A 23,571-nucleotide genomic window follows, 5' to 3' on the forward strand; every position below is an offset into this window, starting at 1 on the left:
CATCAGTGCTACCAAATAAAAGGGTTAATTTTGAGCCCTGTATACTAGGGGTGTAACGGTACGCAAAAATCATGGTTCGTGCGTACCTCGGTTTTGAGGCCACGGTTCGGTTCATTTTCGGTACAGTAAAGTAAAATACATTTATGAACGATTAGCCTACATTTTTGCCACCAAAAATGTTTCTGTTTTGAATTATTTTTGATTTTTTAAGTCACAGTATTGAATTGGTTATGTACCATCTCTGTATAAAAATAATATTACTTCTCTATGTGTAACTGCACAGCAAGCAACATGATGATATAGTTATTATACACTCATATTAAGATGGGTGAGTTGCATACATAGCCTTCTTTTACCTTTTGCACGTTTCTCCTAATCTTTGCTTGTGTTGCCAATGTAAGCTGTGACTTGAACTAACGAACCCCTCCTCAGCTGAGTAACAGCTGAGTAAGCCCGGGTTACAGCTCTTCTCTGTCCCGACCAGCTGATCACATTGTGACAATGATATGATTGACGTGAGGTGCAGATGAAAAATCTGATCACGCATTCCGTTATTCTCGCGTGTCACAGAAAGCGCGACTCATGATTGCGTAGCAACGAAAGAACAAACAAAACAAAACAGCGCGTCAACACGCGTTTAACATGCGCTTTTAGACGCGACACGTAAACGTTTACATCAATAATCAAACGAATATACAACTAAGTAAATAAAAATCTTTCTGCGGGCCAAATTATGTTATATGTTTGACAGAAGACTTGCGCTGAACGCCGAGACTTCCGCCACTTAATATGTTTGTGTGGAAACGCACACAACATATTATGTTCCACCTATGTTCCGCACACAAAAGATTGCATTTGGCCCTTCGGTGCACACGTGCACCGTGCCGAAAGCACTGTACCGAAACGGTCCGGTACGAATACACGTACCGTTACACCCCTACTGTATACTGTTAAAAGATGGCTGTCTCATATGGCCTTGATGTTTGTGCACGGTGTGACTATACAAATCACGACACATAAATAGGAAAATGTTCGCGTTGTTTTGTCGCTTGTTTGGAGCGGTGTGCTGGCTGGAGCCGTTCACTTCCGGTCGTTGTGCTTGGCTGGGCTGGCGGGGGCTGCGTCAGACGGAGCACGCACGGAGATAAGAGTAATATGTGGGGACCTGTTTGGCTCTGGGGGATACTGTGAATAAGCTAAAATGTGGGTGTGTTCCTTTAAGTAAAATTTTTCTGATTGTAATGTTATTGCTGTTGAAAGTAATGTTTTTTAAATTCCCGTCACAAAGTAAAAATGTTCTGAATGTAATCGTGATAATTAATTGGCAGCACTAGATTGTAATGTTGACAGTTTTTAAATTCAAAAAATAATTTTTTATTAAACGTTTTTACTCTCTTAACTCTTTCCCTGCCAGCGTTTTAAAAAAAGTTGCCAGCCAGCGCCAGCATTTTTCATGATTTTCACAAAAGTTTAATGCCCTCCAGAAAATGTTCTTCTTTAAATATATAAACAAACAATATATCAAATGAAAGAACAGACCCTCTGCTTTCAAACAAAAAAAACCCTGTTTCATCATACCTTCATTCGTTCTCTTTTTATCACCTCTCAAATATGGGAAGGTTTCTTCAAAAACACCCAATTTTGAGCAAAAAGCTGAGATAATTCCATTTTTGTGAAGGACTTTTTATAGAGATCAGATGCAGAGCGATCTTTAAAACATACACGGAGTTCCTTCATGTGAGGCATTTCTTACGGGTTGTATAAGTTGCGGTATTGCGGAAAGCCGGAAATTCTCGTCATTGGCAGGGAAGCGTTTTCTCTTAATTGACGAGTTATCTCATCAATGGCGGGGAAAGAGTTAATTATCCAAGATTATCATCATTACATTATTGTAAAAATGAATTAATTGTCAAAAATACAATAAAAACTAATTTGTGAAATATTTTCAATTCATAATAACTGTTTTTTATGTGAATATATATTAAATTATAATTTGTTTCTATGATTGAAAGTCAAATTTTCAGCATCATTACTCACGGTCATATTTTTTGTGGAAACCATAATATATTACCATTCAAAAAAAAATATATATATAATATATATATATATATATATATATATATATATAGAAGAGACTTGTTTTAAAAGCAATGAAAACCTTTGACCACTTGTGAAATTGAGCTGTGTTTGTCAGTCCCCTTAAACCAGGATGAGGCTAGGTCAGTGGCGGTTCTACGCAGAGGCCAAGGGTGGCCCGTGCCTGTGTAGACATGTCTCTGGCCACCTTTGTTTTTCGTAGCGGGAGGGCTGTTCTCTTGAAATTTTGCAGGTTAGCTATAGAGTCATTTCTACACGCCAACTTCTGATGCCTATACCACATGTAAATTTTCGTCACTTCTTACTTGTGTGCAAAGTTTCATGAGTTTTTGAGCATGTTTAGACCTCCAAAAATGCGATTCATTTCGGAGAAAAAAAAGAAGGAACCGGACAAAAACAATAGGGCTTTGCACCTCCTTGATGCTCGGGCCCTAATAAAGTTTAAGGGGCGGTTTCCAAGACAGGGATTAGACTAGTCCTAGACTAAAATAAATGTAAGAGCTGTCCAACTTGCACTGACAAATCTTAAAATACATCAGTGCTCTTTGTTTTGCTTTAAAATGCACACAAGTAATGTTTTTAGTAAGGCATGTTTGTTAAAACTAGTTATACTTCCTAAATATAACTAAATAAAGGTGTAGTCCTGGCTCAAACTAATCCCTGTAACCACCCCTATAATCTTTAAATATCATTTGTTGCCCTTTTTTAATGTGCCCCTCCTTGGCCCCCCATAGTGAAATTTGTCTAGAACGGCCACTGGGCTAGGTTTGTGTGTAGAGAAACCTCATAAACTTTGAGTGTCCTCATAAACCACCATTTGGCTCGGACCCCATAAGCCTGTGAAATATCACATACTTATTATTAGTGTGTTGTAAAAGTGAAATTGCTATTTTGAAGCATGGTTTGTCTTTTGTAGATCAAATGAAACATTTTTACATAATTCTCATGCCGATTGGATGTTGGGAAAGGTGTGTCCCCGTAAACCACTAAAAAGTCACATTGTCCTCATAAACCACAATTTGGCTCAGACCCCATAAGCCTGTAAAATGTCACATAATTATTATTTGTGTGTTGTAAAAATGAATTTGCTATTTTGAAGCATGTTTTGTCTTTTGTAGATCAAATGAAATTTTTTGACATAACTCTCATGTTGATTGGATGTTGGGAAAGGTGTGTCCCCGTAAACCACCAAAAAGTCACATTGACCTCGTAAACCACATATGCCTGTATGTGTGTGTGTGTGTGTGTGTGTGTGTGTGTGTGTGTGTGTGTGTGTGTGTGTGTGTGTGTGTGTGTGTGTGCATGTGTGTGTGGTTAAAAAGGTGTGTATGTGTGTGTCGGCCGATGTGTGTGTTTTCACATGTGGGTGATCTGAATTTATAATAAGCTGCTGTATATAAAGCTGAATCAATAGTCATGTATTGACTGCGAGTCAGGTCTCATGTCTTTACATATACGACTATACATGTCTGTCTCAGAGCTGTGTGTCTTAAATGTTAGTTTATAGGTGTATGTGTGTGTCTTTCTCTGTAATTACCCAAAGCGTGAGATGCAAATGATGCCATAGCACTCTGCAATCTGTCCGGTCTTAAAGCCTGGACCACCAACACCTGAGAGAGAGAGAGAGATTCAGCCATCAGATCATCACTACACCATGATGTGCCGTGGTGATTTTACGATGGCCTTTATGGGCTAATGATTGACAGCTCACCTGCTGAAAGAGAGAGATCTTCTTGGCAACAGAAGGCGGGACTTCCTGTTCGCAGCAGGAACTGCGTGAAAACGGCAGCCACAGGTCGGTGTCATTGAGACACAGAGACTGATAAAACACTGGAAACGTGGTCTGGATATATGATGAGAAATCTTTATCAGTCAACTATCAGTAGATCTGTGACATCAAATCTAAAAACACAAGCCTGTAATGTGTGTTTTAATCATTGTAATGCTGATGTGAGAGACTCACTTTGAGCAGGGCGACAGCCGTGAGCCTCTCCTGATCAATCCAGGATGGAAACTGTTCTCGCAAAGACTTCTGGGAGTCCTAAAAAACAGAGTTTATAGCACCGGGTGAGAGGAGACGGAAATTATTCAGAGAGAGAAACAGCAGGAGGGTAAAGCGTAGAGAGATTTATACCGTCTTACGAACCACGTCTCCAACGATGAGCCCGGTGAAAACATCCCATTCCTGTACGAAACACGAAACGCAGTCATCAGAGCATCACAAACACACAACATTGTTTCTCTTCTATCGTGCCGTACCGCTTTGACAAATAACCCTACATTTGTCAAAGCGGCTCCACAAATAGAAACGCCATCATTCATTCGTAATGCATTATCAGCTCGAGTTTATTAACACGAGTGAAAGATTGCGTTTATGCGCATTCGTCTATGTGTGTGCGCCCCTTACGTTCTCCTGGAACAGTTCTGGATTCATTCCCTTCACAAAGTGCAGAGCGAACATCAGCTGATCCGCCTGAAAACAAACACAAATTACTTTCAAATTGCGAGTCTTGTAAAGAAAAGCGGCAATGCGGCATGTTTGCACAGCTTACACAGCGATATAATCAGTTAGAATATAAAGTCAATGTAAATACAAGATAAATCTCAGAGAGATTCACAGATCCGACGCTTATGCACCATGTTCAGTGTAATGGATTAAAAAACAGAATTCAATTTTAAATAATGTCCTCAAAACTCTTGAGAAGTTAAGACTCATTTATAGGCAGGATGTGTCACAACATCAATCACAATCATATTTTAACATTTAAATAAGTTTAAATGCGCTGATTCTGATTGGTGCTGATGGTTTTAAGTGGGAGGAGTCATCTTTAGGAACACAACAAAGGGCTGTGATTAGTGCTGAAAGTTTTAAGTGGGAGGAGCCATTTTTATTAACCTAAACGAAGAACTGTGTTTGGTGCTGGAGGTTTTAAGAGGGAGGAGTCATCTCTATTAACACTACGAAGGGCTGTGATTAGTGCTAAATGTTTTATGTGGGAGGAGTCATCTCAAGAAATACAACGAAGAGCTGTAATTGGTGCTGAAGGTTTTAAGAGGGAGGAGTCATCCCTCTTAACCCAGCGAAGTGCTGTGATTGGTGCTGAAGGCTTTAAGTGGGAGGAGTCATCTTTATTAACCCAGCGAATGGCTCTGATTGCTACTGAAGGATTTAAGTGGGAGGAGTCATCTCTATTAACCCAATGAAGGGCTGTGATTGGTGCTGATGGTTTTAAGAGGGAGGAGTCATCTTTATTAACCCAGCAAATGGCTCTGATTGCTACTGAAGGATTTAAGTGGGAGGAGTCATCTCTATTAACCCCATGAAGGGCTGTGATTGGTGCTGATGGTTTTAAGTGGGAGGAGTCATCCCTATTAACCCAGTGAAGGGCTGTGATTGGTGCTGAAGGTTTTAGGAGGGAGGAGTCATCTCTAGGAACACAACGAAGGGCTGTAATTGGTGCTAAATGTTTTAAAAGGGAGGAGTCATCTCTATTAACCCAGCGAAGGGCTGTGATTGGTGCTGATGGTTTTAAGTGGAAGGGGTTATCTTTAGGAACACAATAACGGGCTGTGATTGGTGCTGAAGGTTTTAGGTGGGAGGAGTCATCTTTATTAACCTTTTAAAGGATTTAAGTGGGAGGAGTCATCACACGTGCGTGAAGTTGGCCCCCCACCCAACGCAAAACGTTGGCAAAATATGCTCAATCGTTTGTGCTCCGTTTGTGCTGGTTTGTGCCGCAAAAATTTTCGTTTGTGCTGCTTTGGTTTTTTAGATATTAAAAGAACATTTATAGGTCATACTGAGGTCAGGTAGCCCCCCAACATGCTCCAAATTTACCCAAAATAGTCTTAAACGTTTGTGCTTCGTTTGTGCTGGTTTGTGCAGGTAAAATTTTCATTTGTGCTGCTTCGGTTTTTATAATATTTGACATTGAAATAAGGCGATGACGTCACTCAGCCCCCCCACATGCTTCAAGTTCACCCAAAGTATTCTTGTTTGATTGTGCTTCGTTTGTGCTGGTTTGTGCAGGTAAAAATTTCGTTTGTGCAGTTTTCGTTTTTTAGATATTAAAAGAACATTTATAGGTCATACAGAGGTCACTCAGCCCCCCACATGCTCAAAATTCACCCAAAATAGTCTTAATCGTTTGTGCTTCGTTTGTGCTGGTTTGTGCAGGTAAAAATTTTGTTTGTGCTGCTTCGGTTTTTATAATATTTGACATTGAATTATGGTGATGACGTCACTTAGCCTCCCGCATGCTTCAAATCCACCCAAAAACTATTCTTTTTCGATTGTGCTACGTTTGTGCTGGTCTGTGCAGGCAAAAATTTCGTTTGTGCTGCTTCGGTTTTTATAATTTTTCACATTGAATTATGGTGATGACATCACTCAGCCCCTCTCATTCTTCAAGTTCACCCAAAAACTATTCTTTTTCGATTGTACTTCCTTTGTGCTGGTTTGTGCAGGTAAAAATTTTGTTTGTGCTGCTTCGGTTTTTATAATATTTGACAATGAATTATGGTGATGACGTCACTCAGCCTCCCGCATGCTTCAAGTTCACCCAAAAACTATTCTTTTTCGATTGTGCTACGTTTGTGCTGGTTTGTGCAGGTAAAAATTTCGTTTGTGCTGCTTCGGTTATTATAATATTTGACTTTGAATTATGGTGATGACGTCACTCAGCCTCCCGCATGTTTCAAGTTCACCCAAAAACTATTCTTTTTCGATTGTGCTACGTTTGTGCTGGTTTGTGCAGGTAAAAATTTCGTTTGTGCTGCTTCGGTTTTTATAATATTTGACTTTGAATTATGGTGATGACGTCACTCAGCCTCCCGCATGTTTCAAGTTCACCCAAAAACTATTATTTTTCGATTGTACTTCCTTTGTGCTGGTTTGTGCAGGTAAAAATTTCGTTTGTGCTGCTTCGGTTTTTATAATATTTGACTTTGAATTATGGTGATGACGTCACTCAGCCTCCCGCATGTTTCAAGTTCACCCAAAAACTATTATTTTTCGATTGTGCTACGTTTGTGCTGGTTTGTGCAGGTAAAAATTTCGTTTGTTCTGCTTCGGTTTTTATAATATTTGACATTGAATTATGGTGATGACATCACTCAGCCCCTCTCATTCTTCAAGTTCACCCAAAAACTATTCTTTTTCGATTGTACTTCCTTTGTGCTGGTTTGTGCAGGTAAAAATTGTGTTTGTGCTGCTTCGGTTTTTATAATATTTGACAATGAATTATGGTGATGACGTCACTCAGCCTCCCGCATGCTTCAAGTTCACCCAAAAACTATTATTTTTCGATTGTGCTACGTTTGTGCTGGTTTGTGCAGGTAAAAATTTCGTTTGTGCTGCTTCGGTTATTATAATATTTGACTTTGAATTATGGTGATGACGTCACTCAGCCTCCCGCATGCTTCAAGTTCACCCAAAAACTATTATTTTTCGATTGTGCTACGTTTGTGCTGGTTTGTGCAGGTAAAAATTTCGTTTGTGCTGCTTCGGTTTTTATAATATTTGACTTTGAATTATGGTGATGACGTCACTCAGCCTCCCGCATGTTTCAAGTTCACCCAAAAACTATTATTTTTCGATTGTACTTCCTTTGTGCTGGTTTGTGCAGGTAAAAATTTCGTTTGTGCTGCTTCGGTTTTTATAATATTTGACTTTGAATTATGGTGATGACGTCACTCAGCCTCCCGCATGTTTCAAGTTCACCCAAAAACTATTATTTTTCGATTGTGCTACGTTTGTGCTGGTTTGTGCAGGTAAAAATTTCGTTTGTGCTGCTTCGGTTTTTATAATATTTGACTTTGAATTATGGTGATGACGTCACTTAGCCTCCCGCATGCTTCAAATCCACCCAAAAACTATTCTTTTTCGATTGTGCTACGTTTGTGCTGGTCTGTGCAGGTAAAAATTTCGTTTGTTCTGCTTCGGTTTTTATAATATTTCACATTGAATTATGGTGATGACATCACTCAGCCCCTCTCATTCTTCAAGTTCACCAAAAACTATTCCTTTTCGATTGTACTTCCTTTGTGCTGGTTTGTGCAGGTAAAAATTTTGTTTGTGCTGCTTCGGTTTTTATAATATTTGACAATGAATTATGGTGATGACGTCACTCAGCCTCCCGCATGCTTCAAGTTCACCCAAAAACTATTATTTTTCGATTGTGCTACGTTTGTGCTGGTTTGTGCAGGTAAAAATTTCGTTTGTGCTGCTTCGGTTATTATAATATTTGACTTTGAATTATGGTGATGACGTCACTCAGCCTCCCGCATGTTTCAAGTTCACCCAAAAACTATTCTTTTTCGATTGTGCTACGTTTGTGCTGGTTTGTGCAGGTAAAAATTTCGTTTGTGCTGCTTCGGTTTTTATAATATTTGACATTTGAATTATGGTATTGTTAATTTCAATAAAAACATATTGGAGTCTGATGTTATTTCTTTTTTTTTTGCTTAACAATGTTCACACAAGTATAAAGATGGACAGAGAAAGACTTTAACCTTTTCTGAAGGCTTAAAATACTATTTATCTGATTTCTGGTTATCGCCTATAATTTAATTTCTAATATTTTAATGTTGTAAAGAGCAGCACAAACGAAATTTTTACCTACACAAACCAGCACAAACGTAGCACAATCGAAAAAGAATAGTTTTTGGGTGAACTTAAAGCATGAGATGGGCTGAGTGACGTCATCACCATAATTCAATGTTAAATATTATAAAAACCGAAGCAGCACAAAGAAAATTTTACCTGCACAAACCAGCACAAACGAAGCACAAACGTTTAAGACTATTTTGGGTGAATTTTGAGCATGTGGGGGGCTGAGTGACCTCTGTATGACCTATAAATGTTCTTTTAATATCTAAAAAATGAAAACTGCACAAACAAAATTTTTACCTGCACAAACCAGCACAAACGAAGCACAAACGTTTAAGACTATTTTGGGTGAATTTTGAGCATGTGGGGGGCTGAGTGACCTCTGTATGACCTATAAATGTTCTTTTAATATCTAAAAAACGAAAATTGCACAAACGAAATTTTTACCTGCACAAACGAAGCACAATCAAACAAGAATACTTTGGGTGAACTTGAAGCATGTGGGGGGGCTGAGTGACGTCATCGCCTTATTTCAATGTCAAATATTATAAAAAACCGAAGCAGCACAAACGAAAATTTTACCTGCACAAACCAGCACAAACGAAGCACAAACGTTTAAGGCTATTATGGGTAAATTTGTAGCATGTTGGGGGGCTACGTGACCTCAGTATGACCTATAAATGTTCTTTTAATATCTAAAAAACCAAAGCAGCACAAACGAAAATTTTTGCAGCACAAACCAGCACAAACGGAGCACAAACGATTGAGCATATTTTGCCGACGTTTTGCGTTGGGTGGGGGGCCAACTTCACGCACGTTCTTTACGAACACAACAAATGGCTCGGATTGCTACTGAAGGATTTAAGTGGGAGGAGTCATCTCTATTAACCCCATGAAGGGCTGTGATTGGTGCTGATGGTTTTAAGTGGGAGGAGTCATCTTTATTAACCTTTTAAAGGATTTAAGTGGGAGGAGTCATCTTTAGGAACACAACAAATGGCTCTGATTGCTACTGAAGGATTTAAGTGGGAGGAGTCAACTCTTTTAACCTCATGAAGGGCTGTGATTGGTGCTGAAGGTTTTAAGCGGGAGGAGTCATATCTAGGAACACAACAAAGAGCTGTGATTGGTGCTAAATGTTTTAGGTGGGAGGAGTCATCTCTATTACCCCAGCGAAGTGCTGTGATTGGTACTGAAGGTTTTAAGTGGGAGGAGTCATATCTAGGAACACAACAAAGGGCTGTGATTGGTACTGAAGGTTTTAAATAAGAGGAGTCATCTCTAGGAACACAACAAAGGGCTGTAATTGGTGCTAAATGTTTTAAATGGGAGGAGTCATCTCTAGGAACACAACAAAGGGCTGTGATTGGTGCTAAATGTTTTAGGTGAGAGGAGTCATAGCTATTACCCCAGCATAGGGCTGTGATTGGTGCTGAAGGTTTTAAGCGGGAGGAGTCATTTATATTAACCCAAGCAAAGTGCAGTGATTGGTGCTGAAGGTTTTAAATGGGAGGAGTCATATCTGGGAACACAACAAAGGGCTGTGATTGGTGCTAAATGTTTTAGGTGAGAGGAGTCATCTCTATTACCCCAGCGTAGGGCTGTAATTGGTGCTGAAGGTTTTAAGTGGGAGAAGTCATTTATAGTAACCCAAGCGAAGTGCAGTGATGTGTGCTGAAGGTTTTAAGCGGAAGGAGTCATCTCTAGGAACACAGTGCACGGCCATGATTGGTGGTAAATGTTTTGGGAGAGAGGAGTCATCTCTACAAAACAATAAAGGACTGTAATTGATGCTAAAGGTTTTAAGTGGGAGGAGTCATGTCTAGGAACACAGTGCACGGCCATGATTGGTGGTAAATGTTTTGGGTGGGAGGAGTCATCTCTACAAAACAATAAAGGACTGTAATTGATGCTAAAGGTTTTAAGTGGGAGGAGTCATCTCTAGGAACACAACGAAGGGCTGTGATTGGTGCTAAATGTTTTAAATGGGAGGAGTCATGTCTAGGAACACAACGAAGGGCTGTGATTGATGTTAAAAGTTTTAGGTGGGGGGGCTTCATCTTGTTTGGTATTTTTTTAATGGTGCTGTAGTTTTTAGCATGCATGTTACCTTGAAGAGGGAGCGGCAGATGTACTCATACACCATATTCTTCAGACTGATCTCCAGAGTGCTGATTCGTGCATCTGTACTTTCACTTTCCTGAATCACACACACAGATACGTTCTGACAAACTTCTCAAAAACATGTCTGAATCACATCCACTCCATATTCCAATAAACGGCTTTAGATTCTCATGACCATGATGTACTGTGTGTGATGTGTCACCTGTTTGTTCTGCAGCGCTCTGTGGAAGAGACGGAGGAACGATGCCAAACTAAATCTGTACATGTTATTAATCTTGGATAGATCCACGATCACAAAATACATCTTACTGGCCGTCTCAGTCAATGGCAGGTAGGCGTCCCTTTCCTAGAGAGAGAGAGAGAGAGAGAGATGTTACACTGGTGCCATCTGGTGTCTCTACACCCCTCATATCTTGTGTACAATCACAAACTCAGTGTCACCTGATCGAGTGACGTCTGTAATCGGTGAGATTCAGTCAGTGATTGGTGGATCAGAGCACTGCTGGCTTTAGTCTGGTTCAGTGACTCAATCAACTCCTTGTTCTCCAGTATATTTCCTTGAGCTGTTGCCAAAGTCTGCACACACACACACACAAACACACACAAAAGCAAAGAGTTACCAATGCCAAACACCGGTGAGTTTGTTGTGACCACTGGACACAGCATGCATTCCTGTTCCTAAAAGTCCTGTGTCAGCACAAAGCATTCTGGGAACTTTTTTCACAGGGCTACAGGGAGAAAGGAGACAGAGGGCATGCTGGGATTGATTCTTTAGTACCTCTAACAGTGACTCCTCCAGTTGAGCAAGCTGGATCTTTTTTTCCTCTTCCTGTTGCAAGACTTTCGTTTTTTGACTTTCTAGCTCAGGTTTCTCCTGCTGAATGGTCAATGCTAACAGCTAGACACACAAATACAATAAAGATGAGTAGACATTAAATCATCAGCTGCTATTTGACTACCCTGCTATTCTGAAAATAGTGTCAGATCCAAAATCTACTGAAAAACACTGTATGGGTATTTTAATGTACAATACATTTTAAGTATACTGTATTTATATATTATAATTAACTTGCATGTCCACCAAAAGGACATACAAGTTATTTCATAGCTCAGGAGATATGATTGAGTTCGTGGACACGGTTGTTTAATTTAAATGTTAATTTATCTCAAATATGTTTTCTAAAATTTCTCAAGAGAAACAGAAATCGATACATACAATATTATTAAAATTCATTGAAGTATGGAGCTACAAAATTAAAGTAGAATAATCTTGGATTTGGATACATTTGATAAGAAATTTACAAAGTCTATACTGCAAAAAATGAATGTCTTACTTAGTATTTTTGTCTTGTTTTTTAGTATAAATATTTGATAATTCTGAAATTGAGATACATTTACTTGATAAGCAAAGTGGCTTAAGATATAACAAGTAAAAATATCTGCCAGTTTTGTAAAAAAATAAACTTAATTCCAGTTTTATTAACCCTTGTGCATTGTTCAAATTTTCTTACCGTACTTTCCGGACTATAAGCTGCTCTGGAGTATAAGCCGCATCATTAAAAAATGCGTCATTAAGACGAAATAACATATATAAGTCACAGTGGACTATATGTCGCGTTTATTTAGAAAATTATTTCACAAAATCCAAGCCGAAGAACAGACATTTCATCTAGAAAGGTAAGTTATTCAACTAAACAATAGCTGACAAAACAGCAGGCTGAATAGATGTCTGTACGTTAAAGTAATATTATCAGTTATTTAAACGATAAACCATTCAATTCAATTAAATTTTTATTTATATGGCGCTTTTCACAATGGTTAATTGTTTCAAAGCAGCTTTACATTAATAGAAGCAGTAAAAGCACAGAAAAATGACAGATAGCACAACATAATACACGATAGCATAAGCAGTCAAATTTGCTGCGGCTATGACTCTACATTATGAGTGAGCGTATTACTAATGTAACGTCTAGAAGAGGAAGCTAAGTTAAGCCCAAGAAGGCTGCCCCCCGGGGTAAAAAAACCCCTAGGAGAAAAAACCCCGGGCTGTTTAGCCGAGAAAATAAAAAAAAAGTCCTAGGAGGAAAAAACCCTTGGGAGATATATATGGATATACACACATATAAACGGATAAGGAGATTAAGAGGGTTCTGCCGGTGATCGTTGGTCAGGCATCAGCTGGGCATCACGTTGAAGGACGACCAGTAGATCAGAGGTGTGCCGACTTTCACATCTACCGGAACTGGGTCTGTTTGTCTCATTGTCCTCGGGGTCGAGGACGAGACAGGGAGAGAAAAACCATGACATACAGAACTTACCTGGAAGGTTGAATATAGTCTAAATTAACCTAACAATCCAACTAGTGTGGAGTTTGCATACTCGTCATTCTACATCACTGAACCCATTGAATTACATAAATACAGGAGCAGCATATAGCGGACTCTCACGGCTGTAGACGGTAATGATGTCTCTTGCCTCATAAATGTCAAAATTAATTCATACTGACTTACAAGGTGCACCTGACTATAAGACGCAGCACCAGCCAAGATTTGAAAGAAATGCGGCTTATAGGCCGAAAAATACGGTACCCTTTCGTGTTGTTCGTGGATGAAAACATCCAGTATATTAAACTGCTGTAAAAATGTATCAGATTTTTTTCAAATTTTTTTTACATAAATCTGTTAATCAACCTCAGTACTGATCAAAACTGCAAAATCTTTACAAAATTCCATGATTTTAACTCTTTAATTGTTAAGTTCGTAAGTGATGGCACTGATTTGGGGGAAAAACACACACAAAATGACAGATTATTTAGGTAATAAAAAGTTATATAAAAAGTGATTTTTTAAAACTTTTTCACAGTCTTGGGTGGGTCAAAGATTGGTAAAAAAACTGGTTTTAATGCATTTTTTAGTTTTTGTGTACCATCAAATTTGATTTTTTTCCTCCCTCATTTATTGTTCATGGCTGGGTTTTTTTATTGCAAAGCCAAGACACCTTTTATCTTGCACTCTTGATTGTTGGTGGTTTATCCTTTTGCAAATAGGTAAAATTTGTCACTTTTTTACTGTTGACCACCATGTGGCACCATTAACCCTTTAGTAAGCCTGTGCAAAAACAAAGCTTGATTTCTGTCTTGTACACTGAGTTATATGGAGTATGACTCCATAATAAAAGCATATTATTGTGTGTGAGCACCCGTGTGTCCCCAATGTTTTTACTCATCTTTGACATGCACAAGGTTAAAAAAATGCAGTCCACAATCACTTTTAATATTGAAAATCTGTCATTTTGTGTGTGTGTGTTTTTCCCAAATCAGTGACATCACTTATAAACGTGGCAATTAAAGAGTTAAAATCATGGAAATTTTGTAAAGATTTTGTAGTTTTGATCAGTACTGAGGTTGATTAACAAAAAATTAATCTGATACATTTTTTCAGCAGTTTAATTTAGTGGATGTTTTCATCCACGAGCAACACGAAAGGGTAGTAAATTTGCCCATGGTGTATTTTGAGTTTTTTAGATATTTTTACTTGTTTATTTATAAAATAAAAAAATAAAAAAATGTATAATTTATACTTAAAATCTTAAGCCACTTTGCTTATCAAGTAAATGTATCTCAATTTAAGAATTCTTAGTATTTTTTTTGCAGTGTATGATAAGATCTCTTATGCAAGATTTCTGGGTCTCAGGAGACTTCAGCAAAAGTTTTCATTTGCCCTCCATTAAATTACACTTACAAGCAATTGAGATATTAAAATGACATCATCTGTGTTTTTAATGGGCACCTTGATATCTACTGTATTTGTTCATTAAAAACCCATAGCACCAGTAGTATGTGTCACCTGTCCTCGTAAACCTGCTCTCGTGGTGGTAAAGTTGACTTTGGTGATCACAGACGCTGCGTCCGGTGGAATGAATGGGCTGGGGTTACGGGTTGCCAGAAAGAGGCGGAAATCCTCGTTATAGTCGATGACTTTGTCTCCGATCTGCACCACATATCGTGGCCCTGACATTTACAAACAGAAAAAAGATCATATAGTCAATGCTACTCTAAATAAAATACTACTCTACTTTTGCATACTGCACAGTACACACTACTGTAGTATGCTGCTAACTTGTTTGTAAAATAAAGTTGGCAAACTAGCCACATACAGTACTGACTATGTACTGCATGCATAAAAAGCATCCACAGAATGAATGCAGTCCTGAGGGTGGAATCCCTCCTTGATGAAGGGCTTGGGGGTTGCCAGATTGTGAGTGAGGAGGTAGGCTGCTACAACATTCTCTGTGTGTGTGCTCTCTTCGGTGTGTCTGCAATGCAGCAGTGTGTACAGGCACACACTTTAATTTCCTTCCCCTCATTCAACCACAGAAAAACACTCCCGTTTATCTTCCTCCCTCCGGCACCCAATACTCTCAAGCATATCTGTGCCTCCACACACACACAAACACGCACGCACACACCAGCATATGGAGTCGGCTTCAGCGATGCCCATGGGTCTTATTTTCTACAAACAGCTGGGACACGGGGGTGAACACACTGAAAGCAGTGAACTGAGCATTTGTTTGTCATAGCAAAGCAGCAGTAACCAGCTATAATGTTAAGTTTCAAGGATCAGTTAATATTTTCTTCCCACTGATTTTAAAAGATATCCGATGTTAAGTGGGTTAATCTACTCAATACTTACCCCTTGCCAAATTATTTTAATTCTCTCACCCTGTGCAATGAGGTCTCGTCGCAGCAGCGGGTACAGAACAGGTTCCACCCCATCCATCTCCTGAATGATCAGAGTCTTCCCAAAACGTACGGCTAACTCCAACACCGTCATGAAGTAAGCATCCTGAAAGACAGCAAATAAACATCTGCATGTGCAGTTTAAAGGGGACATTTTAAGATGTTAAAATGAATCTTTAGTGTCCCCAGAGTACATACACTGCAAAAAATGATTTTCAAGAAAACACTTTTTTAGTATTTTTGTCTTGTTTTCAGTAAAAATATTTAAAAATTCTTAAATAAAGATGCTTTTCTTGATGAGCAAAACAACCCAAGAAAAAAGCTTAGTTTTTAGACCAAAAATATGAAATTTAAGTGATTTTGTGCATAAAACAAGCAAAAAGAATCTGCCAATGGGGTAAGCACATTTTTCTTGAATTTTTCTTGAATTTAGTGTTTAAGATTTTTTTGCTTTCCCCATTGGCAGATTTTTTTTATGCTTGTTTTATGCGCAAAATCACTTAAATTTCATATTTTTGGTCTAAAAACTACATTTTCTGCTCATCAAGAAAAAGCTTTTAATTTAAATCTAAATTTAAGAATTTTTTAGATATCTTTACTGAAAACAAGACAAAAAAAACTAAGAAAGTGTACACACAGCAAAAAATGATTTTCAAGAAAAAATCTTAGTATTTTTGTTTTGTGTTCAGTAAAAATATCTAAAAATAAATCTTGAACATTTTTCTTAAACACTAAATTTAAAGAAAAAATAAAGAATTTTTTTTCTTGAAAATAATTTTTTGCAGTGAAAATGACTTTCTTAGTATTTTTGTCTTGCTTTCCGTAAAATATATCAAAAATTCTTAAAACTTGTAAAATATAAATTTTAAGCTAATTTGTGCTTAAAACAAGCAAAAAAAAAACCCTGCAAATGGAATAAGAAAATTTTTCTTGAAATAAGTTTACTTTTTTCATAAACACTTAATTCAAGAACATTTTTCTGATTCCATTGGCATATTTTTTGCTTGTTTTAAGCACAAATTTTATATTTTTTGTCTAGAAACTAGACTTATTTTCCTAGGTCAATTTGCTCATCAAGATAATAAAAAATGTATAATAATTTTATAAATAATAAAAAAAAATAATGAATAATTCATTTAAGAATTTTTAGATATTTTTACTGAAAACAAGACAAAAAACTAAGATTTTTTTTTCTTGAAAATAATTTTTTGCAGTGCACTTACTTAGTATTTTTGTCTTGTTTTAAGTAAAAATATCTAAAAATTCTTAAAACTTTTAAAATATAAAATTTAAGCGAATTTGTGCTTAAAATGAGCAAAAAAAATCTGCCAATGGAATAAGAAATTTTTTCTTGAAATAAGTTAACTTTTTTCATATTTTCTGATTCCTTTTTCTGATTTTTTGCTTTTTTAAGCACAAATTTTTAATAATTAATGATTAATTTAAGAATTTTTAGAAAACAAGACAAAAATACTAAGATTTTTTTCTTGAAAATATCTTTTTTGCAGTGTAGCTCAAAATGTCATATATAATTTATAATAACATGTTAAAATTGCCACTTTATACGTGTCCCGTTTTAGGTGTGTCCTGTTAAATGCACGACACCTGATCTCTGCACTAAATGGCAGTGCCGTGGTTGGATAGTGCAGATTAATGGGCGGTATTATCCCCTTCTGACATCACAAGGGGAGCCAAATTTTAATGACCCATTTTTTCAAATGCTTGCAGAGAATGGTTTCCAAAACTAAGTTACTGGGTTGATCATTTTCACATTTTCTTTAAAATGTGTGACTGAATGCTATGATCACAATAACATACAGTACTACCCAACTATAGTGCCCTATTTCCTGCATGCATCTAATACTTGAACAACCTACAACGTTCAATTAAAAGCATAGCCTGTGTGTAAATTTCCATTTACGCATTTGGCAGACGCTTTTATCCGAAGCAACTTACTCTACAGTGCATTACAAGGTATACATTTTTATCAGTATGGGTGTACGAACCCATGACTTTTTGTGCTGCTAATGCAATGCTTCACCACTGAGCTATACAGGGACACATCATGTTAACGTGAGCATGTATTCACCTGTTGGTTAATAATCTCCAGGCGATGTTCTTTAAGGTGAGTCCTTAACCATTCTGTCGCACGAGAGGACGGATCGATCAAAAACGGACAGGAAACACTCTAAAAAAAGAGGAAATTGGGTCAAAGTATGCAATGAATGTCGGGACTTAATTTCACCCATCAGGATTTGATTGGAACCGAAAAGCAGATGTGAAAACCATTTTGTTATTGCCACTCATCCGTTCTATCATTTCTCTATGAATGTCAGATTGTGTATGGGAAGTTATGGGAAACTAGGTGAAGAAGACAACAGAGTAAACACAGCTAAGTAAAGACGGACGGGTAGATAGATGTGTCTGTGTGATCTTACCTGTGATCTTAGTTCATTAAGCTAATGAAAGCATGAGAGGGGCAGACATAATAATGAGTAAGTGAATGAGGGAATGAATGCTGGGCATTATGGGACACACAGATAAACGGTGTTTGTGTATGTATGTATGTATGTTACCTGCAAGATGACAAGAGCGTTCTCCATAGACAGATCATCAGATGGCAAACCTTCACTTTTCCAGATCAACTGCTCACTCTCAGAACACAGGAAGTGACGCAGATCAAACTCTGCCAATCAGAGGACATAGCCAAACGTCAGCCATATACTTCACTTTTTTGTAACCGGACATACTTTGTATGCGCATGCGAGTAGCATGTAGGTCAAATGTATTTTACTTTGCAAAGCTATCAGTTCCACTCCGCAGATACTTTTAGATTTGTATGTATTAATTCAGTGTACAAATATTTTACACATTTGATTTTGAATTTTTTGAAATAATTTGTCTCTATTCTCCATAAAGAGTTTGATACAGAAAGGTAGTGTGTGTCAAGTAAACATGAATTTGCGTTACTCTCTAGTCCTGAAGTGTTGATCCAGTTGTCCAGATTGATGCGTCGCTGATCCTCAGGAGCTGCCGGCAGGTACGTGATGAAAGCGGCAGAGAGTTGAGCTCTCTTAGGAAGAGTCTCCAACTGCTCACTGATTTCATCCACCTACATACACACATACATACACATTAATAATCTATACACAAAAAATACACGTCTGGTATTATACACAAATCAACCATCCCAGGAACACACACACATAACCTTATGTACACATGCAAACACAAAGGATTGGAAAAACATGCATACAGACAAACAAAAAAATATACTAAGGCCACATTGACACATCAACCCGCATAAATACGCCATCGAGCGCCATAATAACTATGCCAAAACTATGGGCGGCAGTTTAGGCAGAGGAATAAAGCCATGCAAGCCAATCAAAATCCTTTGAATCAACATTAAGGAATAACACTTCCTGTTCCTTTCAAAACAGCGCTCACATGATGTTAAGCATTTTCTGGCGCATAATGTGGCGTTTCACAACCTAAAACCCAGTTGACAGGGCAACACATAACCGGGATTATCAGAAATCTCCACTTTGGCCGGAGGTTTTAGAAATAATAGTTTTCTGTGATAAAAACGGGGTTTTCGTGTAAATGAGAGGTCAAACTGCTGGGAAATATCTGCGTCTTCCCTACATGTAAACGGGGCATAAAACACACACATGAATTTAATCTCCTTATACGTTTATATGTGTATATATAAATATATATCTCCCAAGGGTTTTTCCCTCCTAGGACTTTTTTTATTTCCTGGGCTAAACAGCCCGGGGGTTTTTTCTCCTAGGGGTTTTTTACCCCGGGGAGGCAGCCTTCTTGGGCTTAACTTAGCTTCCTCTTCTAGACGTTACATTAGTAATACGCTCGCTTATAATGTCGAGTCATAGCCGCAACAAATTTGACTGCTTATGCTATCGTGTATTATGTTGTGCTATCTGTAGTTTTTCTGTGGTTTTACTGCTTCTATTAATGTAAAGCTGCTTTGAAACAATTTACTATTGTGAATAAAATTGAATTGAATTGAATAAAAGCTAACATATGCATATGGATATAAACACAGACACAAAAATGCAACCAATACATTCAAACATCAATATGCACCCACACACCTGTGCGGTCCAACGTGTGTGTTCTCCATCTAGCTGCTGTAGGAGCTTCTCGGCAGCACTGATGGTCTCCTGAGCTCTGCTGACCTCTGACTCCAACTGAGCTGCTTCGGTGGTACGACACTGAAATCTGGACACCATAGACACAATCAACAATGTAATTCTGGCCAAAATCTACAGAAGAATGTAAAGAAGGCAACTAGGAATCTAGAATAAACCACCCTTTAATTCTAGCCGGCTACTGTACACGGCATTCAGACATGACTGTCTGAGGTCGCCCCCTATTGGCTCTCATAAGTTTAATCATAAATCCATGCCAACATTGAAGGAAGCTCACTTCCGCGCAAGCAGTGATCGAATTGGGGGGGGGGGGGTCCTGGACCCCCTGTACCCTGGTTTTTATTAAAATTAAAATACTACATGTGTACATGTATACTACATACTCGTGCTGCACTGCCACAAAGTGATACTGTCCTTTTTTTGACCCAATATCACAAAAAACGAATCCAAAATATTATCTTTAGTTATTATCTTTAGGGTAAGAGGCTTTTAAAAAGTTCTTTTCAAACTTTTATTTATACTAATTTAAGGTTTTAAAAGGATTTCAGTTAATTTGGAGTTTCTTTGATTAAAACGTTGATCCATGACCAACAAAAAATTTTTGAACCAGGACCACATCTTACTTTGTGAAAACACGACGACAGGAAGGGGGGCTTAGCTAGGAGACCCCCATAATCTGTGACATAATTCGAACACTGAGCACAACACAGGGGTGGGCGATATGGAGAAAATATCATATCACGGTTGTTTTAAGACATATCACGATTTTTTCACGGTTCTTTTCCATGTTGATTTTTTAAAGACAGCCTTAATACAGCCATACTAATGCCTCCATTTAAAAATGCAGTACTACAAAGTAACAAAATATGCACAGTACGCAAACGGTACGCGTACAACAGCGCATGCGCAAGAAAATATTGAGACAGGACACTTCACTACAAAAAATTACACAAAGAAAATAGACAGCATTTGTACAAACACTATCGTTTTCTCTTCTTTTATTTTCACTTCTTCCAAAACCAGAAATCTTTGGAGCATTTTCATCACCATGATGTTTGATTCCAGTTCTTCGTTTTCTTGTTGTTTGTTTTAAACTTTGTTTTCAATGGTGGATCAGCTACTTTTCTTCACCTACCCTAAATTTTTATTGTACTGTGCATGTTGCAAATCAGTACTGCCTTGACCACCTGGTAGAGTAATAATTTAAAATATAGCTGCAAGCAGCGATACCGGGGTCAAGCCAAACATGGCAAAAAATTATTCATACGTGATGACTGTCATGATTTAAGATCTAAGTTTGCATTAGTTTTATGAAAAAAATAGCAATTTTTTGTATCTTGAGACCACTAGGTGGCACGGTGCAGAAACAATAGATGGTGCCTCAGGTCATGACTGTGATGACACATACCAAATTTAGTGTAAATACGATAAAGCAATACAGAGATATAGCCTTAAATGACTTGACCACTAGGGGGCACTGACCAAACAATAAATTGTGACTCAGGTCTTGATTGTGATGACACCCACCAAATTTGGTGTAAATACAATAAAGAGATGCAGAGATATAGCCTTAAATGACTTGACCACTAGGGGGCACTAACCAAACAATAAATTGTGACTCAGGTCTTGATTGTGATGACACCCACCAAATTTGGTGTAAATACAATAAAGAGATGCAGAAATATAGCCTTAAATGACTTGACCACTAGGGGGCACTGCCCAAAAAATAAATTGTGACTCAGGTCTTGATTGTGATGACACCCACCAAATTTGGTGTAAATACGATAAAGAGATGCAGAGATATAGCTTCAAATCTCTTGACCACTAGGGGGCGCCGAAAAGTTTACAAGTCCTCCCAGAACATGTAGGTAATGAACCATACCAAGTTTCATAACAATACACAGTTGCGTTTCTGAAATACTTGAACTTAAAGAAAAATTCAAAATGGCCGACACACAAAATGGCCGACCGAAAACCATGTGGTATCGTTTGACTCTGCATGCCTCACGAAATCTAACAAGACCAGTCTCATAATTTTACATTCAAATTTGCAGTAGTTATAAGCAAAAATAGACATTTTTTATATCTCGTGACCAGTAGGGGGCAGTGTGACGAAATGGTGCATGCACCCTCAGGTCATCACTGTTATGACATATACCAAGTCTCATATTAATACGCAAAAGTTTTGCGAAGATACAGGCTCAAACACATTTTGGCGTGCTCGCCCTCGCATTCTTTGATGCGTTATACGACAACGGATAGGTCTACCGAAAATCTTTTGATAACTTTTTGTCTAGAGTGTCTCTAGATGATGCATACCAAAAATCAAGCCAATCACACGAGCGCTCTAGGAGGAGTTCGAAAAAGTAGGTGTTCAATATAATTCAAAATGGCCGACAGGAAGTAGGTTTGACTCAGACATATTTTATACCGTCGGACTCAGCATGAGCCAAGGAATCAATTGAGTGAAGTCTTATGTCATAGTGGCAATTTAATCAAATGATATAAAGATTTTAAACAATTTATTTACATATCCTGACCACTAGGTGGCGCCGTCCTAAAGATTTATAGGTGCGCTCAGAACATGTCACCGATGAACCATGCCAAATTTCGTAGCGATACGCCATTCGGTTTGTGAAATACTGAACTTAATGAGAAAATTCAAAATGGCCGACACCCAAAATGGCCGACCGAAAACGGTTTGGTATCGTTTGACTCGGCATGCCTCAAGGAATCTAACAAGACCTCCTTCATGATTTTAGACTCAAGTTTGAAGTAGTTATAAGCGAAAATAGGCATTTTTCGAATCTCGTGACCACTAGGTGGCGCTGTGACGAAACGTTGCAGGCACCCTCAGGTCATGACTGTTATGACATATACCAAGTTTCGTGTCGATACAATAAAGTTTTGCGAAGATACGGCCTCACGTCCGTTTTGGCGTGCTCGCCGCCATATATGTTGTCAATTTATATGAGAACGCATTGATCTATTAAAAAGCTTTTGATAACTTTTTGTCTTGGGTGTCTCTAGATGCTACATACCAAAGGACATGCAAATCGGACAAACGGTCTAGGAGGAGTTCGAAAAAGTAGGTTTTACGAAAAATTCAAAATGGCGGAAAGATGTGCATGACACAAATGACATCAATGTGTGCAATTGAATCATCATGAGCCAAGGATTCAGAGGAAACAAGAATTTAGTTTCTAGGACTCACGGGCCAGAAGTTATAAGCATGAACATAAGTGGATTTTTGGACTGTTGGTGGCGCTAGAGGGTTTGAGTCAGACACACCAATGTTGCTATAGTAACTTCTTAGACTGTCCTCTACATGTGTGCCAAATTACATAACTTTCCTACGTACGGTTCTATGGGCTGCCATTGACTTCAATGGAGGAAGAAGGAAGAAGAATAATAATAAGAAAACTAACAGATACAATAGGTGTCTACGCCACTTCGTGGCTTGACCCCTAATAAGAAATCATTTGTATTGCGTATGTCTCGAACACGACCAACCGTGCGTAGTCGCGGTGACTTTGAAAGCTCCGCGGACGCACAACGAAATTGGAAAAAAGGTATACCCGGCCCTTGACTCTCCTACATGTAGTGCGCGCCTTAGTCTGTCGCATACTTGCACTTGACGCGTACTTGGTGTAGGCACGATACAATGGGTCTCATTCACTAAGCATGCGTACTAGGGATGTAACGATTCAACCGTGTGTCCCATTAAAAATGCCTGTCTGAAAACGATTCTGAAGTGCAAGGCTGCGATTCTTTGTTTCATGCACAGCTTGTGCCTGTACTACAGTATTTGGTCAGTAGGACGTCCT

At 38.3% G+C, this 23,571-nt stretch overlaps 1 protein-coding gene across 1 annotated transcript in view; it reads right to left on the bottom strand.

Moving 5' to 3' along the window:
* The window catches only part of dync2h1 (dynein cytoplasmic 2 heavy chain 1), a 179,016-nt gene that overhangs the window by 69,269 nt on the left and 86,176 nt on the right, over positions 1–23,571 (bottom strand). Inside the window, exons 61-76 of the mRNA XM_073863457.1 lie at positions 19,688–19,814; positions 18,540–18,681; positions 18,146–18,255; positions 18,008–18,028; positions 17,659–17,757; positions 15,552–15,675; positions 14,677–14,840; positions 11,610–11,729; positions 11,273–11,407; positions 11,034–11,177; positions 10,818–10,907; positions 4,505–4,570; positions 4,232–4,282; positions 4,061–4,138; positions 3,809–3,940; positions 3,635–3,707 (exon numbers count right to left, since the gene is read on the bottom strand). Of these exons, the coding sequence (XP_073719558.1) occupies positions 3,635–3,707; positions 3,809–3,940; positions 4,061–4,138; positions 4,232–4,282; positions 4,505–4,570; positions 10,818–10,907; positions 11,034–11,177; positions 11,273–11,407; positions 11,610–11,729; positions 14,677–14,840; positions 15,552–15,675; positions 17,659–17,757; positions 18,008–18,028; positions 18,146–18,255; positions 18,540–18,681; positions 19,688–19,814 (1,676 nt within the window). The remainder of the gene's footprint in view (positions 1–3,634; positions 3,708–3,808; positions 3,941–4,060; positions 4,139–4,231; positions 4,283–4,504; positions 4,571–10,817; positions 10,908–11,033; positions 11,178–11,272; positions 11,408–11,609; positions 11,730–14,676; positions 14,841–15,551; positions 15,676–17,658; positions 17,758–18,007; positions 18,029–18,145; positions 18,256–18,539; positions 18,682–19,687; positions 19,815–23,571) is intronic.

Source organism: Misgurnus anguillicaudatus, chromosome 24 (genome assembly GCF_027580225.2).
Source record: "Misgurnus anguillicaudatus chromosome 24, ASM2758022v2, whole genome shotgun sequence".
Lineage (NCBI taxonomy): Eukaryota > Metazoa > Chordata > Actinopteri > Cypriniformes > Cobitidae > Misgurnus > Misgurnus anguillicaudatus.